The sequence below is a fragment of the Odocoileus virginianus genome, chromosome 16 (genome assembly GCF_023699985.2).
Source record: "Odocoileus virginianus isolate 20LAN1187 ecotype Illinois chromosome 16, Ovbor_1.2, whole genome shotgun sequence".
Lineage (NCBI taxonomy): Eukaryota > Metazoa > Chordata > Mammalia > Artiodactyla > Cervidae > Odocoileus > Odocoileus virginianus.
In genome coordinates this window covers 61,279,960-61,293,810 of record NC_069689.1, presented here as the reverse complement: position 1 = coordinate 61,293,810, position 13,851 = coordinate 61,279,960, and the positions used below count along the sequence as shown (strand labels likewise).

General features: G+C 44.9%; 1 protein-coding gene across 2 annotated transcripts in view; it reads left to right on the top strand.

Moving 5' to 3' along the window:
* Positions 1–13,851, top strand: part of ABHD2 (abhydrolase domain containing 2, acylglycerol lipase) — a 101,772-nt gene that overhangs the window by 22,699 nt on the left and 65,222 nt on the right. For both annotated transcript variants that reach the window (XM_020909378.2, XM_020909379.2), the window contains exons 2-3: positions 2,140–2,253; positions 5,238–5,437. In XM_020909378.2, the coding sequence (XP_020765037.1) occupies positions 5,244–5,437 (194 nt within the window). In that variant the 5' untranslated portion in view covers positions 2,140–2,253; positions 5,238–5,243. The remainder of the gene's footprint in view (positions 1–2,139; positions 2,254–5,237; positions 5,438–13,851) is intronic.

The following is a 13,851-nucleotide window of genomic DNA, read 5'->3' as shown; positions in this document are numbered from 1 at the left end:
CTACTCCAGTATTCTTGCCTGGAGAATCCCATGGACAGAGGAGCCTGGTGAGGGCTACAGTCCTTAGCATCGCAAAGAACTGGACATGACTCAGCGACTAAACAACAACAAGTAGTCGGGAACTCAGATTTCCCCAAGGGTTGCACATCCGGATGCCTGTAGGGACCATTCAGGTACCATCAGTGATTAAGGAGGTCAGAGATCATTGTTGAGGACCATGTGGGGACGGTGGCCACTTGGAGAGAGCACAATCTGTCTGGAGGGTCAGCCCCGCTCAGCTCTGTTCATTGCTGTCATATGAGGATGCTGGATCGGTTTCCCAAACCTTTGGATTTTTTTTTCTTCTCAAGAGAAACAAGAGATTCAGATTTTTATCTGCAATCTCCTGGTGTTTATAACTTAGCAGCTAATAAATTCAGTTGTTTTTTTTTTAAATGCCAACCAAATGCAATGCCATCCCATGGGTTGCCAGTTTAAGATCTCTGATCTGGCACATCCCTTGTCTTTTAGTGGACAGCCAAGCCCTGGAAAGGTCAGGTGGCTTGTGATGTGGCTGGAGACATGTTCCTTAGTACCCCGCCCCTGCCCCCCCAACAAAGCCTGGTTCTCTGTGTCTAATTTGTCAAGAATAGGAAAAAATAATAAAAATTTGAATTTGAGCAAGGCTACTCTGAAGGTTAATTGAATCTCCCCTCCAACTGGCTTTCATTTTCTTTTTAAATCATTTCGGTGTGACGGAATCAGAGAAAACTGGGCTTGAATCTCAGCTCTACTATGGTACAGCGTCATGATTTTGAGCAAGCTCTTGGCATCTCATTTGTGTCCTGTACCATCCACTTTCTTTTTTCTCTTTTTCTTACTTTTCCTCTTTTCAAGTAGCACAGTGTGGTGGTTAAAAGCACATTCTTTGGAGCCTGCCATGTATCTTGGTTTCTCTACCTACTACCTGTGTGACCTTGGGCAAATCACTCAAGTTTTCTATGCCTCAGTTTCCTCATCTGTTGCTGTTCAGTCACTCAGTCGTGTCCGACTCTGTGACCTCATGAACTGTAGCATGCCAGGCTTTCCTGTCCTTCACCATCTCCCAGAGTTGACTCGAACTCATGTCCACTGAAAGCTGATGATGGCATCCAACCATCTCGTCCTCTGTCGTCCCCTTCTCCTCCCCCCTTCAGTCTTTCCCAGCATCAGGGTCTTTTCCAATGAGTCAGCTCTTCCCATCAGGTGGCCAAAGTATTGGAGCTTCAGCTTCAGCATCAGTTCTTCCAATGAATATTCAGGGTTGGTTTCCTTTAGGATTGACTGGTTTGATCTTGCTGTCCAAGGGACCCTCAAGAGTCTTCTCCTCATCTATAAAATGGAATAATAATAGTACCTACCTCAGAGATACTCTTAAAAGCATTTGGACGTGTTTTACATGAAATATAAGGGGAGCTTGGCACCTAGATGGTGCTGTCTCTCTCCCTCTCCCTTTCTCTGTTTTGTTTCCTCTGCTGCTTTGGAAGCCGTGGGTCTTTAACCCAGAGGGCCCAGCTCTGGTTCCCCATCTCATGGTGAGCGCTTTCAGCCCTTTATGGCCCAGCACAGTGAGCCTCCAGCCCACAGTATGGCCCAGATCTGGCAGGTGTTATGGCTCCCCACTCATTACTTTCAGTTCTGTTCCATTTCTGGAACTGTGTTTTTGAGCCCATCTGTGCCCTTTTACTTCTCTCAGCTCCTATTTTTTCTGTCGTTTCCGTATATTTGGAAGAGATGAAACAAGTCAGCTGCCTGCTATCTCGACCTAAACTTGGCTAAATTATTTCGTCAGTCACACAGAGATGATCCTTGTCGTTGTCGGGTATCTCTGAAAATGATGTTATGAGATAAGGACAAAAGCAGCGTGAGTTTACATTAGCCAGAGTTGTAAACGCAGCAGATAACTCGTTCTGGAAACCACAGAGCCCGCCAGTCTGTGGATTCACCAAGATTTCCCCCAGCAGGTCTGGCCAAGAGTGCGTCACATATGTTAATTAAAGAAATCATTTTTGTTTTTTTTTTTCCCAATGACTTTAAATGCAGAAAAACTTAGACTATGCTTATATTTCAGTTAAATTGCTTCTTTCTCAACCTTAAAACATCACTATCCAATCTTTTCAGCTTTTAGGTTAAATCGAATAAGAGATCTGACCTGACTGGCCCAGCTGTTCAACTCTTCTTCAAGATCAATTTGTATTCGCAGCAGAGAGGAACCGGTGACGTTGGTACATATTGGTGAGACTCTTATTTTTGCTTGTTCTCCCTACCTTCCCGACATTTGTAAGTGATGAGTGAAAGTGGGGGCGGGGGGACTTATTTTGTGTTTTTAATTCAATGTGTCTACTCTAGATCAGCCAGAAAACTGGTCAAGTCACCCTGTACCGCCGTCTCCTCTCCTTGCAGTTAAGAGGACAAGGATGATGTCTATTTCAGTTTCATATCACCAGTATCATGCCAGAAAACCTGGAATCCTACTAGGTTTTGGTTTCAGCCCTCCACTCAGTACACTTAGAAGTCTCTATGAAAATTAAGACAACACTATTTCAATCAACTATACTTCAGTAAATAGCAAGCTGTGTCATCTTGGCTATTTGTTTCGAGTTGGTTTGACTGGCAGGTGGCAGGGTTTTGGAGATATGAGGGACAAGGACACAGGTGGGACCACTGGAGCATCTTTGAGTGTGGTGCTGTATGCTTGTTTAGGTCACAGGCCCCCTGGAGAATCTGATCAAATCTGCAAGCCCTCTTCCCAGAAAACTGTACAAACACACACACTTTCACACATAATTTCAGGAAGTTCCCAGAAACCCACAGGGGACCTACAAACCCCAAGTTAAAAGAATCCTTGTTTTGAAGGTTTGGGGAACAGCCTTTGAGAGACATAACCCCAGAAGTTAAGTTTTAAGGAAACCGTCAGCTCATAAACGGTCAAAGGTTGATGCAGCTGAAAAGTATATTCTGAGGTCCAGCCTTGATTCTAAACCATGCCAGATAAATTTCAAAAAATTATTTTCTTGCCCTGATGGTGAGTTAAGGAACTGGCTTCCTTTTTTTTTTTTTTAATTGGACTATAGTTGATTTACAGCGTTGTGTTCATTTCCAGTGTATAGCAAAGTGATTCCATTATACGTATACATGCATTCGTTCTGTTTTAGATTCTTTTCTCATACAGGTTGTCCCAGAATGTTGAGTCGTGTTCCCTGTGCTATACAGTGGGTCCTTGTTGGTTGTCTTATATATAGTAGTGTGTGTGTGTGTGTTTATCCTGAGTTTCTGATTTATCCCTCCCCCGCTCACGTTTCCCCTTTACTGTCAGTTTGTTTTCATTATCTGTAAGTTTGCTTCTGCCTTGTAAATAAGTTTATCTGATTCTTTTTTAAAATTAGATCCCACATATGAGTGATATCATAGGGTATTTGTGGGATCTTTGATTGCCTTTCCTCACTCAGTTGGAACCCCTGCCAGAGATGGTCTGCCTTGTATTTGCCCTGGGTCCTGTATTTGCCACAATCGCCTCGATTTTAGCAAAGGGCTTCCAAGACCTCTCTGGCCTGACCGTGGGTCTCAGATGAGTTCGTTTGGTTCTGCCTCTTTTCTCTGTACCGCTGGCCACTGGGGTTGTCATGCTGTTTTCAGCAGAGGCTACTTGAAACCATTCCAGGGGAAGCTGTTGCCATAGCGACCTTCACTGCCAGGAGTTACCATTTTCTTCTTTTTGTTAGCTTGTGGTTTCCCTGATTTTGAAGGTAACAGCTGATGTTCTGATTTCCTGCAGTGCAGGGAGGAAAAGATTGGATTTTTGTTATTGTTGTTGATGTTTATTTTTTTTTAAGTTTGGAGTGATGTATGTGAGTGTGTGTGTGTTTTGTGTACAAGATAAAGCTACCTGAAAAGATGAAAAACTAGATATGCATGTATATTTTCCATACTCCAGTTTTTAATTTTGGTCTAGCAGTTGAATGGTGGTCCACTTTTAGCCCAATTTTGGAGACTAATGACTGTGGGCAGTTGCCTTCAGTGGGGGCGGAAAGTGACCGAGTTCCATTTCACACCACCTGCGACTCCCAGGAGTAAAGACCTCTGGGAGCTGGGCTTAGTCTGAACTTGACTCCAGCGCCAGGACTGCCTCCAAGGGAGCAGGTGGCTGAATCAGGCTCTTCCTGCTCTGAAAACAAAGGTGGGGCCCACAGGCATGACAGCCACACCTGGTGGCCGCAGCAGGCCCATCTCACGTGTCTGTCCGAGGCTGTAAACACGAAACCTGATGCGCAGCCGTGCGCCAGGTGCAGGTGAAGCCTGAGGAGAGTCAAGGCTGCCTGGTTACAGAAATCAAAGCTAGTCTCCTGGTCCCGCTTGTACCTTTCCAGCTGGACTTCTTTCTCCTGCTCTCATCAGGTTTTATTGATTTCTTTTTTAAACTTTTGGTCCTGCCACACTGCATGTGGGATCTTAGCTCCTAGACCAGGGGGGTCGGACCTGCACTGCGACCAGCACTGCGTGTTGCGACCCCATGGACTGTTGGAAGGTGGATTCTTAACCATTGGACCACCAGGGAAGTCCTCTCCTGCTCTCAGCAGGACGCTATTCTCAGCATTTTCCAGTTTGCTCGTCTTAGAAATAAATGTTCATTTGTTGTTGTTCAGTTGCTAAGTCATGTCTGACTCTTTGAGACCCCATGGACTGCAGCACCCAGGCTTCCCTGTCCTTCACTATCTCCCAGAGTTTGCTCAAACTCATGTCCATTGAGTCTGTGACACCATCCAACTGTTTCATCCTCTGTCACCCGCTTCTCTTCCTGCCCTCAATCTTTCCCAGCATCAGGGTCTTTTCCAGTGAGTCAGCTGTTCACATCAGGTGTCCAAAGGATTGGAGCTTCATCTTCAGCATCAGTCCTTCCAATGAACATGCAGGGTTGCCTTCCTTTAGGACTGACTGCTTTGATTTCCTTGTAGTCCACGGGACCCTGAAGAGTCTTCTTCAGCAGCACCACAGTTTGAAAGCCAACACCCAGCCTAGTTTGTCAATGCTCAGGATTTTCGTGACCTGGGTTGCTGCCAGTTCGTAGGCAGCTGTAAGGGCACTAATAGGCATCAGTCAGGGTGGGTTCTGTGGGCCCTTCTGGATCGTCCCCGTCCCCCACTGGTTTTGTCTCTGTGTGGTGGGCTCTTCTACATGCTTCTAAACATGCTTGTAAACCTACCTGTACTCCTGCCCCCCAGATCAAGATGAATGCCATGATGGAGACCTCCGAGCTCCCGGCCGTGTTTGACGGGGTGAAGCTGGCCGCGGTGGCTGCCGTGCTGTACGTGATCGTCCGCTGTTTGAACCTGAAGAGCCCCACAGCTCCACCTGACCTCTACTTCCAGGACTCCGGGCTCTCGCGCTTCCTGCTCAAGTCCTGTCCTCTCCTGACCAAAGAGTGAGTAGACCTCAAACCCACCTGCACACCGGCCTGCTGATCTGTCTGTCTTTACACTGTTCAAAGAAGAACCTTCTCAGCATGGGTCCTCAAGGCATCTATGTAAAATAGTGTCACTGGTGTTAAAATAGCCACCATCTCTGTAGGAGTCTGGCGCTTAAATCCCGGCGGGTAGGGGACGGACTCAGATCTTTGTTGCCTGAAGTCATCCCTCCCTCCACAGTGTGGTGTCATCATCCATGTCAAGGACTTTGCAGAAAATTGTTGTCGTTTCTAGGTAGATGCAGAAAACTTGAACGGTATTCTGTGTGTGTGTGCGGACTCAGTCATATCCGACTCTGTGTGACCCCATGGACTGTAGCCCACTAGGGTCCTCTGTCTGTGGAATTTTCCAGGCAAGAATACTGGAGTGTGTTGCCCCTTCCTTCTCCAGGGGATCTTCCCAACCCAGAGATTGAACTCGGGTCTCCTGCATTTCAGGCCGATTCTTTACCACCTGAGGCAAGTTCTAAGAGGGAACTCTTCCTGACCCCAAATAATTAATGAGCAAGAAAAAGCATAGGTTTGTGGGTACCCTTGGTCTGCCCTATTGAAAAATATACATTAGCTAAGAGAATCCACTCTTAAGAGAAGGTTGCCATTCCAAGTGAACCAGATTTCCCTGAAGAAGCCCCAGCTCTGTGTTTTGGAGGTGGCAGGGGTGAGCACAGCTTCTGATAGAAGTAAAACAGTAGTTGTGAAAGAGACGGAATCTGTGTTCCACACCACACATGCTGTTTCCAGGAGATGCATTTGGCAGGATCTTCATTGTGGCACGTGGGATCTAGTTCCCTGACCAGGAATCGAACCTGTGCCCTCTGTATTGGGAGCACGGAGTCTTAGCCACTGGACCACCAGGGAAGTCCCTGAATGGTTCTCTTCGAAGAGCAGATGGGCAGCAGAGACACCTGAGAGTCTGGGCTCTTGCTTTGTCCTCTTTGGTTGTCTAGTTCATTTCCACAGCCAAGGGTAAAGAGCTGTGGGCTATGGGTATTTTGGGTGTCTGTGTACAGTTTGCTGTAGTTGTAACGATAATACCGTGACCCTAAAAAGTTGTTATCAAGTTGAAAGAGACTTGTAGCTCAGTTATATTGCCTAATACCTGTGAACTGCCAGGTACAATATAAATGTCATTGCGGTGAACTTGGACCCACCCCTGCTGAAGGCATTCTACGTCACAGTGGGCTCCTCAACTATGATCAAGGGCGTGGTGTTCTTAGCAAGCAGTGTTTGCCGTGGAAACTCTCCTCTCTGAGGAGTGTGCACAGCATTGGTGTGTTTTCAAAATCATCCAGCGTTTTTCTTCCATGTTTAATTTAGATAATTCACTCATCTGAACTGGCAAGGAACATTTGCACCCCTTACTTTCAGATGGGGTGGGATGCAGTTCGATCCAGTTCCTGGGTCTCTCTTTGTAGAGAGTTTTTGAAAAACCAAGGTGTTAAAAGCCCTATGAGATTATAGGCAAATGAGTACAAATTTCCACCTGTCATCAGTTCCTGAGTAATTAAAGGAAGCCCTGGGAAAGCTTCTTCTCTCTAGGCTCTTTGGAAAACATTATGTAAGGTTTCAGTCAGTCGCTCAGTCGTGTCTGATGCTTTTGTGACCCCATGGACTGTAGCCTGCCAGGCTCCTTTGTCCATGAGGCAGGAACACTGGAGTGGGTAGCCATTTCCTACTCCAGGGGATCTTCTTGACCCAGGGACCAAACCCGAATCTCTTGAGTCTCCTAGGTTTGATTTCACACTAATTGTTCAAAGCGTTAAAGAAAAAAAAAACTGATTTTTGGCAGGGTTTTTCCTAACCTGGTTTCTTGGTTTCCTTTGAAAAACAGCCTGGAGACATAAGTCCAACAGTTGCTCTTTGCTTTTTCTTCTTCCTGCACACTTTCTTGATGAACCTATGGAACTTCAAGGTTGGATTTGTTTTCCTCTCATTTTAAGGATAGGGAGACGAGGAGTAGCAGACGGGGAGCCTGGACCCAAGTCTGTGACCCCAGAGCTGGCTCCTTTCCTGTCTACAGGGAGGGGGAACAGTGACCTTTCTCGGGGTGCAGGCAAGGGACGGGAGGCAGAGAGCAGTAAGGGGCCAGTCTGAGACAAAATTCTTTAGCTGGGCTAGCCCTGGAGTGGCCTTCCGATTCCTGCATGACCCTCTTACTATTTAATCACTGTCGGAAGCTGGTGGCCTTGATGTTTTTTTCTGTGTGGCCTTTCTGGCAACAGCCTTCCGTGTATTTGAAGCTAAGCTCAGGAAGCTTATCTGTTATGGGTAAAAGTACTTCTCCCGGGACTTTGAAGATTTTTTTTCCTACAGGAAGCCCATCCACGGCCTTCAAAAACAACTGTCTCGGCTAAAAATTTCACTTAACTGATTTAAAACAAGCTGATGGGGTTATTCAGTAACCCTGACGGAAAGCAGCCAGTTAATTATGACTTACGTGAGGAATCACAGACATAGCCTTTTGATGTTATGGTGTAGGAAAAAAAAGTCGGTGAAAGGTGAATAGTGAAAACATGTTAGGAAAACAGGGATTTTTTTTTCCTCTCTTTTCAGCATTAAAGTCAGTTTTTAAGTCTGTCTTGAGATCACCTACCCAAAGATACATCAGAAATGAATCTTTCAATGTCTCGAAGGAAACTTTTCTAAGGTGAGGTGATACGTCTCTTATTCACTTAGCAACAGGTCAATATTTACCTAGTGATTCAATTTTTGTTCTCAAAAAGTGTTCAATTTCAGTGAAAGAGGCAGACTGAAAAGCTCGAATCAGGATTATGAGAAAATTTAGATGGTGATACAGATCTCCATTTTTTTCTCGAATAAAAAATTTAATGCAGCTCTTTTTTTTTTTTTAAACGGAGAAAAAGGTGAAACACAAAAATCATCTGTGAGTCTCCTCCTTGGGGATACACATCACTACTACGTTGGTCATCACGCCTGCAGGGTTTTTGCTGCTGCAGATCATTTCCCCCAACAAAATCAGGGACATATGTAGCATTTGGTAACCTGCTTTAACACTTAGCATACCATGGGGACTTGGCAATCCGGTGGTTAAGAATCTACCCTTCCAACACAGGAGCCAAGGGTTCGATCCCTGGCAGGAGAACTTCAATTCCATAGGCCGCATTGTATGGCCAAAAAATTTAAAAACAAACAAAAAACAAAACAGTATGCCAGTTTTTATCCACACTGCTACCTATCTTCTAACATTTGATTTTTAGTGGCTTCAGAATTCTGTCAACTACTCAAATTTCCTAATGGCTGTTGGCAGCAGTGGTGCAGAGAAAAAGCCTTGATCTGAAATGTGCATTAGGATGCAAACTGAGGTCTTCGTCTAAACAAGCTGTGGACCCGTGGACCATGTGACAGGCCCTCTCTCTGGTCCTTGGTTTCCTTGTGTGTGAAATGAAGCAGTCTTACAAAGCTCCTTCTCATCATGAAGCTATGACCAGAAAGTACTATCCAAGAAAGCATCAATGTTTTTTTTTTTATTTATACATGTGGCACACACTACATAGACTTCTAATGCCCCAGCTTTTTGTTGGGGTAAATAACTCAATGACTAGAAGTCACAGAGGGTATGAAGAGATGAACATTCTAGAGTTCTGCTTTACATATATCTCTAGTTTTAAGCTGTGAAGAAAAGGCTGAATGTTTCTGATGGTAGTTCTTTAATTGTAATGCATGAGAAAAAACAGGGCCTATTGACCCCATCATTCTAGCTGTGTTTCCTACCCCTTCTCCCATCCTAACTCAGAATGAAGCATCCCAGTGTGGCTTGGAAAAAGAGTTGTGCTATGGACTGAATTGTGTCCCCCCAAAATTCATATATTGAGGACCTAACTCCTTATATAATGATATTTGGAGATGGGGTCTCTAGGAGATTACATGGTCTAGATAAGTTCATGTGGGTGGGACCCTTATGATAGGATTAGTGCCCTTATAAGAGAGGAAGAGCACCAGAGCTCTGTCTGTACCATATACAGACGCAGCAAGAAGGTGGCCTTCTACAAGCCAGGAAAGGTGCTCTCACCAGGAATCAAATTGGCTGACACCTTGATCCTGGTCTTTCATCATCTAAAATTATGAGAAATAATTTCTGTTAGTTAGGCCAAAAAGATAAATTAAGTAAAAATAAATGAATAAAATGAAACAGGCCATTCTCCTGTGGCACCCTTTCAGCACTAACATCCTCTGAGTCTAGGATCACTGCATCATCACCAAGCTTTGAAAAAGTTTCTTAGAAGGACCCTGGGTTGGGAGCCCTAGCTACCAGATAAGGACAGGAACCCAAAGAGAAGGGTTTCCTTGTGTATCTGCCCACTCCTAACCATTCTTATTCCCTTTGCTCTAGGACAAGGGGACCCTGGACCCTTTGGACTTTTGTTTTTTTAAGGACTTTGTTGAGCTATCATTTACATATAGTAAAATACACAAACCCTAAGTATACAGCTCAGGGCCTTTCGCATATATATTCACGTGTGTAACTGCCACTCCCTTGTGCTTTACAGGAATGTCCCAAGTCACCTCCTTGCCTCTGACCCAACTTGTCACTATACCACTTGAGTTAGGTTCTTTAAGCAGGCCAGCACCCAGAGTGCAACACTGGGACCCTAGCCAATCCCAGCCTCACCACCCATGGCATTTCCCATTGCCCATTAAGTGCCTGCCCCTTAGGCACTCATCCCTGGATCCCCCAAATCTCTTCTTTCTCTCCACCAAGATACCTCCTTACCCTGCAAGAAAAACTTAACTAGCATGACTTCCCTGGTGGTCCAGTGGCTAAGACTCTGAGGTCCAAATTCAGGGGGCCAAATTCCCTGTTTGGGGAACTAGATCCCACACACTGCAACTAAGAACTGATGCAGCCAAATAAATATGTTTTCTTTTTTAAGTATGTCATAAAAAAAGAAAAAACTTAAATAGCTTCTATTTTGAGAAACTTTGCCTGACTATCCCCAGCTCCTCTTCAGCCAGAATGAGCCCCCTCTTCCTTCTTCTTGCCCAAATTTCCCCAGCATGTAGCTTCTGTGTCCATTTAGCATATTTCATCTTTTTCTGCGGGACTTCCCTGGTGGCTCAGTGGGAAAGAATCTGCCTGCCAATGCAGGAGATGTGAGTTTGATCCCTGGGTAGGAGAAAATCGTCTGGAGAAGGACATGGCAACCCACTCCAGTATTCTTGCCTGGAGAATCCCACGGACAGAGGAGCCTGGAGGGCTACAGTCCATGGGGTCACAAAAGAAATGGGCAATGGGGTGGACACGACTTAGTGATAAACAACAACAGTCTTGTTCCTTAGAGGTCTGTACCTATCTCTTTCCTTCACCAGTGGAGTATATGTACCCCAAATCAGGAGCCATAATCTTGACCAGAAAAAACAGGATTCCGAGCCATTCCAAGTCTTAAATATAATGCTGTTCTGCTGCTTGTTTTCCATAGACAGGTGTAGTTGAGGGGTGTTCCCATTTTGGTTTGGTTCGGTTTCCCACTCCAGCTTAAGCAATCAGTGCTGCTCAGGGGTGCTTCAGGGAATCGGGTGCACCTTCAGCTCTGAGCTTAGGGCTTCCCTCGTAGCTCGGTCAATAAAGAATCTGCCTGCAGTGCAGGAGACCCAGGTTCAATCCCTGGGTTGGGAAGATCCCCTGGAGAAGGTAATGGCAACCCACTCCAGTGTCCTAGGCTGGAAAATCCCCTGGACAGAGGAACCTGGTGGGCTGCAGTCCATGAGGTTGCAAAGAGTTGGGCATGACTAAGTGACTAACACTTTCTCAGCTCTGACCAAGTTTTGCTTATTAGGAAGTCACTGTGCTGTCTCTGAAAGAGGATGGATTGGTTGTTTGGTCTTAAGTCAGGGCAAACCCAGGTATATCCAGAAAGGCAGTTTGCAGCCTCCACCCTCCCCTTGTAGTTCCCATCACCAGCCCTGGTTTAGAAAGTGAAGACAGGAAGCAGGTGCCCTGTCTCTGGAAGCTGTTATTAAAATCATACATTCCCTGTGAGAAGCCAGGCGTCTACTTTTTCACTCATTAGTGGGCTCGTCAGTATGGATCGTGGTAGAGCTGAAGATGAAGGCTTTTAAGAAGAAAGTGATGGAGCGCTTAGCTAATAGGCAAGCCTAAAAACAGATGACCAAGGTGTTTTTATTAGATGCAAGAGGCATCTGTGAAGCCCTACACAGTCTAGAGAAGGGACACAGTGGGATCAAATCATCAGCCATGTGCTCGTGGGTCCTTTCTTCCCCAGAGGCAAAAAAGGTAGTAGCTTCCTGCTATAACCCCACTGCTGCCTGTATTAATAAGATCTGGATTTTTTTATTCTCCATGGGTTTGAGAGACACCTGAAACTTGGAGTAGAGGGTCACACCCATTCCAGCACCAAGCCAAAAATAGTAGCTGACTCATCTCCGCCAGTGGTGCCCTTTCTGAGCACTTCCTCTTTGAAGCTGCTCAGACACTCATCAAACAACGGCAGAAACCCTGTGACCTTTCCATGGATCGTAGTGGGTTCGTCTTCTGTGTTTTTTTCTTTTTTCTCCTGATTCAGAGAGTAGACTCCAAACAAGAATCCCATGGAAATGTTGTTCTCACCGTAATTAGTCCCTATCTTTAGTTTCCTGCCAGTGGTCATTCATTAGTCTGGGTTAATGAACATCGGAAGATTTACTTCTCTGAGACTCCGTTGTTGGGAGGTATTTTCAAAGGATCATTTATTTTAAAACCATTTCATTGTGGAAAAAAAAATGTTTTAGGGACTTTCCTGGCAGTCCAGTAGTTAGACTCTGTTCTTCCTGCAGGACATGGGTTGCCCATGTCCTGGGGGCATGGGTTGCATCCCTGGTCTAGGAACTAAGATCCCATATGACATGTGGTATGGCCAGAAAACAGAAACAAAAAATTTTATTGGTTTCTGCACAACTATATTTAATTGTTTCTTCTCAGAAGCAATACCAGTTCCCTCTCTATGCAGGTATCCACACTCCCTTTCTATCAGTAATATTCACTTTTTAAAAATTTATCCCAAATAAAGGCCTTTTTCTATATATAAAAATACCATACACACACACACACACACACACACACACACACACACATTTTGTTGCTGTTGTTTAGTTGCTAAGTCATGTCCAACTCTTTTTTGACCCCATGGACTGTAGCCTATCAGGCTTCTCTGTCCATAGGGTTCTCCAGGCAAGAACTGGAGTGGGTTGCCATTTCCCACTCCAGGGGATCTTCCCAACCCAGGGATCGAACCTGCATCTCCTACATTGTCAGATGGATTCTTTACCACTGAGCCACCAAGGAAGCCATTCACACATGTGTATATCTGTGCATATATATATATATATATATATGTATGTATATATGTTTGATATACTATTTTCATCCTAGTATACCAAGGACATATTAAAAAGTTAGAAGTACTCAACAGAAAAGCACTAATTCAGATCAGTCTGATATTGCAATATATGAAATTATTTTCCAGATCTAAAGAGCAAAGGACTCAGTATGTAAACTCCTACTCCCCTTTCCATCTCCTGCCTTGCCTCCTTTTTATTTTACTGTCTCTTCTTAGTGGTTGTGTCATAGGAAGCTAGGGTAAGAATCTTGGATGTGAACAATTGGTGTTTTCTCACTCTTAAAGGAAACCGTGCAAAAGCAGCTCCACGCGTTCCCTTCCGGTCACATTGCCACCCCTGGGCCCCTCCTGGGTAGAAATTCCAGAGCCAGCACGGCTTATTTATAGTGAGTTAAAGTTGAAAAGAATTTCATTATCTTGGGCTTAAATTCTTAGTTCCTTCTTGCTCACAGAGACATTCCAAATCAGATTTAGATCCTTTCCTTCTTGGCTGCACACTCAAGCTTTGTCCTTTTTATAGGATAATCTCCTAATTGCCAGGAGCCTTAATTCTATTGACCTCGTTTTACCCATTTTAAGAACTGTGCAAATATTTCCTTAGATGCTTGTGGTAAACCATTAACAATTGATAAGTGGATCTGGAGCGCTCTAATGGGCTTATTATGTACGCACCAGACCTTCAGAGCACATTTGTTGAGAAACTTACATTGCAAGAGAGTCCTTGAAAGATGAAAGACTCAGAAAGCATCTCTGTCGAGACTGATGATTGGTGGTTAGCTCCTGTAAGGTCGCCTTTTCAGGGGACTTCATCTTAAAATGGCTTGTGTTTTTGATGACAGTGGCCCAAACCCAAACTGTCAAGGTGAGAAAGTTGAATTGGTAAACCTGGGTTACTGTCCTGTCACTAGGCTGACCAAACATTCCGATTTTCCTTGGACTTGATAGGGTTCCCAGAGTATGGAACTTTCCCACTAAAACCTGGGAAAGTACCAGACAAACAGGGATGCGTCAGTCACT